Source organism: Octopus bimaculoides, chromosome 4 (genome assembly GCF_001194135.2).
Source record: "Octopus bimaculoides isolate UCB-OBI-ISO-001 chromosome 4, ASM119413v2, whole genome shotgun sequence".
NCBI lineage: Eukaryota > Metazoa > Mollusca > Cephalopoda > Octopoda > Octopodidae > Octopus > Octopus bimaculoides.
In genome coordinates, this window is record NC_068984.1 from 96,058,793 (window position 1) to 96,061,531 (window position 2,739).

At 38.0% G+C, this 2,739-nt stretch overlaps 1 protein-coding gene across 1 annotated transcript in view; it reads left to right on the plus strand.

The window, feature by feature from the left end:
• The window catches only part of LOC106871658 (cytosolic carboxypeptidase 2), a 229,443-nt gene that overhangs the window by 179,397 nt on the left and 47,307 nt on the right, over nt 1–2,739 (plus strand). Inside the window, exon 15 of the mRNA XM_052967648.1 lies at nt 284–405. Within this exon, the coding sequence (XP_052823608.1) occupies nt 284–405 (122 nt within the window). The remainder of the gene's footprint in view (nt 1–283; nt 406–2,739) is intronic.

Here is a 2,739-nt window from a genome sequence, read left to right on the forward strand (position 1 = left end):
CGTGCAAGTGCGTGTGTCATTTATGCCCCTTGTGTGTGTAGTTGTATGCGTGTTTATGTGAGTGTGTGTTGTGTATGTGAGAGGTGTGTGTGCGTGTGTGCATATGTGTATATGTGTATGTGTGTACGTGTATGTGTGTGTATGTGTTATATATATATATATAACCGTTTTTCATACTTTCTGCGCGCGTATGTGTGTTTGTGTGTGGGTGTGTGTGTCTGTGTCTCTGTGTGTGTTGGGGTCTGTATATGTAAATTATTCTCTGTTTTTGTTATTACTACAGGAGCTGCTAATGGATGGGAACGATCCGTTGGATGAAGCGACTAACAATCCCTTAGAAACAATGAATGGCTGTTTGAACCTTTTGCTTAGCCTGAAGGCCACTGAAGCTTTAGTGGAATCTGAGTGAGTCATATCACCTCCCTCTTACACTTACACTACACGAAATATAGATATATTATACACACATGCACATGAGTGTGTAACGTTTATAAGGTGACGCGTGACTGTATCTGTAATACATGATTCTTCTCTTTCTCAAGACAACTCGTGTTGTAATGTATGGGAGTAGGCATAGTTGTGTGGTTAGAACAACGCTCCCAGATTTAGGATACCATAGCGCATCACAATGAGAAGTGTCCTCTAAGATTCTTTATGTGAGTTCGTGTGTTGAAGCATATTTTGTGTCTGGAGAGAGTCATTCTCTTTTAGTGCCTTATTATTATTTAACACACTCATCCGTAAAGTTTTCACCCATTTACTTATTTATATTTCCTAAAATTTTCGTTGCGTCTTGCAACCTTTTCAATAGTCGTTGACTCTGTCCGTTATCCGAGCTGCGGTCTTTTTGTTTGTGCGCATGTATGTGGGTCACTGTGTGTGTGCATACACATGCATGCATGTATGTATGTATGTATGTATGTATGTATGTATGTATGTATGCATGCATGCATGCATGAATGTATGTATGTATGCATGTATGTATGTGTGTGTGTGCGCGTATGCATATGTGTATGTGTGTACTTTTGTATGTATGTATTCTGCATATTCATGTGTTTTTGTCTGTGTATTTGTGTTTGTGTGTTTTTATGTGTGTCTGCATGTGTGTGTGTGTGTGTGTGTGTGTGTGTGTACCTCTGTTTCCTTTTGTGTGTGTGTTTGCGTATGTCTGTGTGTGTGTATGGATTTTTGTGACTATGTACTGTGTCTGTATGTGTATTTCCATATGTGTGGATACGTGTCTCCATATGTGTCCTTGTGTAAAGTGAAGTGTGTGTGCATATGGTCATGTGTTTCAGTCTTTATTTGCGTTTGTGTGTTTGTATGTGTGCTTGTCTGTTCATATTACCTATGTACCTATCCGTCTGTATGTCTATCTGTTTACATTCATATCCATTTGCTTACATACATGTGCATATACATATACGTATAAACACACACAGACATACATGTATCTACAAAACATTAACTGTAGAACATATCTAGTTCTATAATTAATGCTAGGGTTAATCCTACATACTATGCAGTTATCATTGGTGCATATGGTATTCTTAAATGGGTACGTGCTACATATTTGTAATATGATGGTTGAGTTCCCTGGCTTTTCAACAATCTTAATGTTGAGTTTGGTCTCCTTCAGAGCTTTCTTAAATCTACGGGCTAGTTCTTCATGACCCGTGTCCTCTAAAAACATCACTACTTGATATTTGTCGGTTTTATACTATGTGTTCACACTGTTTGCTTTGTCACAAGCTCTTTGTATTCTATTCCAGTCTTTGCTTCTATATCTAGGGCAGGTACTCAGGACGTACCCCACTGAGAATACCATATGCACCAATTATTATAACTGCATGGTATGTAGGATTAACCTTGGCATTAACTGTAGAACTAGGAATATCGTCTATAGCAAAAAATGCATAGAAGGTGCTTGTAAAGACATGAACATGACATACATAGGGGAGACATCTAGGAGCAATGCAGAAAGACTAAATGTACATTTGAGACAATATTGATGACAAAAACAGTCCACCATACTTTACCATCATGCCAAGGACCAACATGGAAGCAACCTAGGTAAACTTGACATCCGCTTTTTATCCAAGCGCCCAAAGGACCCAACCCTCAGTACGTCCTCATAAATGAAACATCCCCAGTACTAAATAGAAAATATACGTAGTAGGTAATCATACCACCATACCCATAATTTATACTTGTATACAGGTAGAATAGTTAGCAAGCTGCTATGTAGATGTATCTATGTGTGTATGTGCGTATGTATGTGTGTATGTATACGTATACGTATATGCATGTGTATGTAGGCAAATGGATATGAATGTAAACATATAGACATACAGATGTATAAGTACATAGGTAATATGAACAGACAAGCACACATACAAACACACATACGCAAATAAAGACTGAAACACATGACCATATGCACACACACTTCACTTTACACAAGGACACATATGGAGGCACAAATCCACACATATGGAGATACATATCCATATATACAGACACAGTACATAGTCACAAAAACCCATACATACACAGACACACTCAGACAAGCACACAAAAGGAGACAGAGATACACACACACGCACACACACATGCAAACACACATATAAAAACACACAGAGACCCACACACATGCACACAAACAAACAAATAGAACGCAGCTCGAAATTTTGGGAAAAATTTTGGGAAAAATAAATAAGTAAATGAGTGGAAACTTTA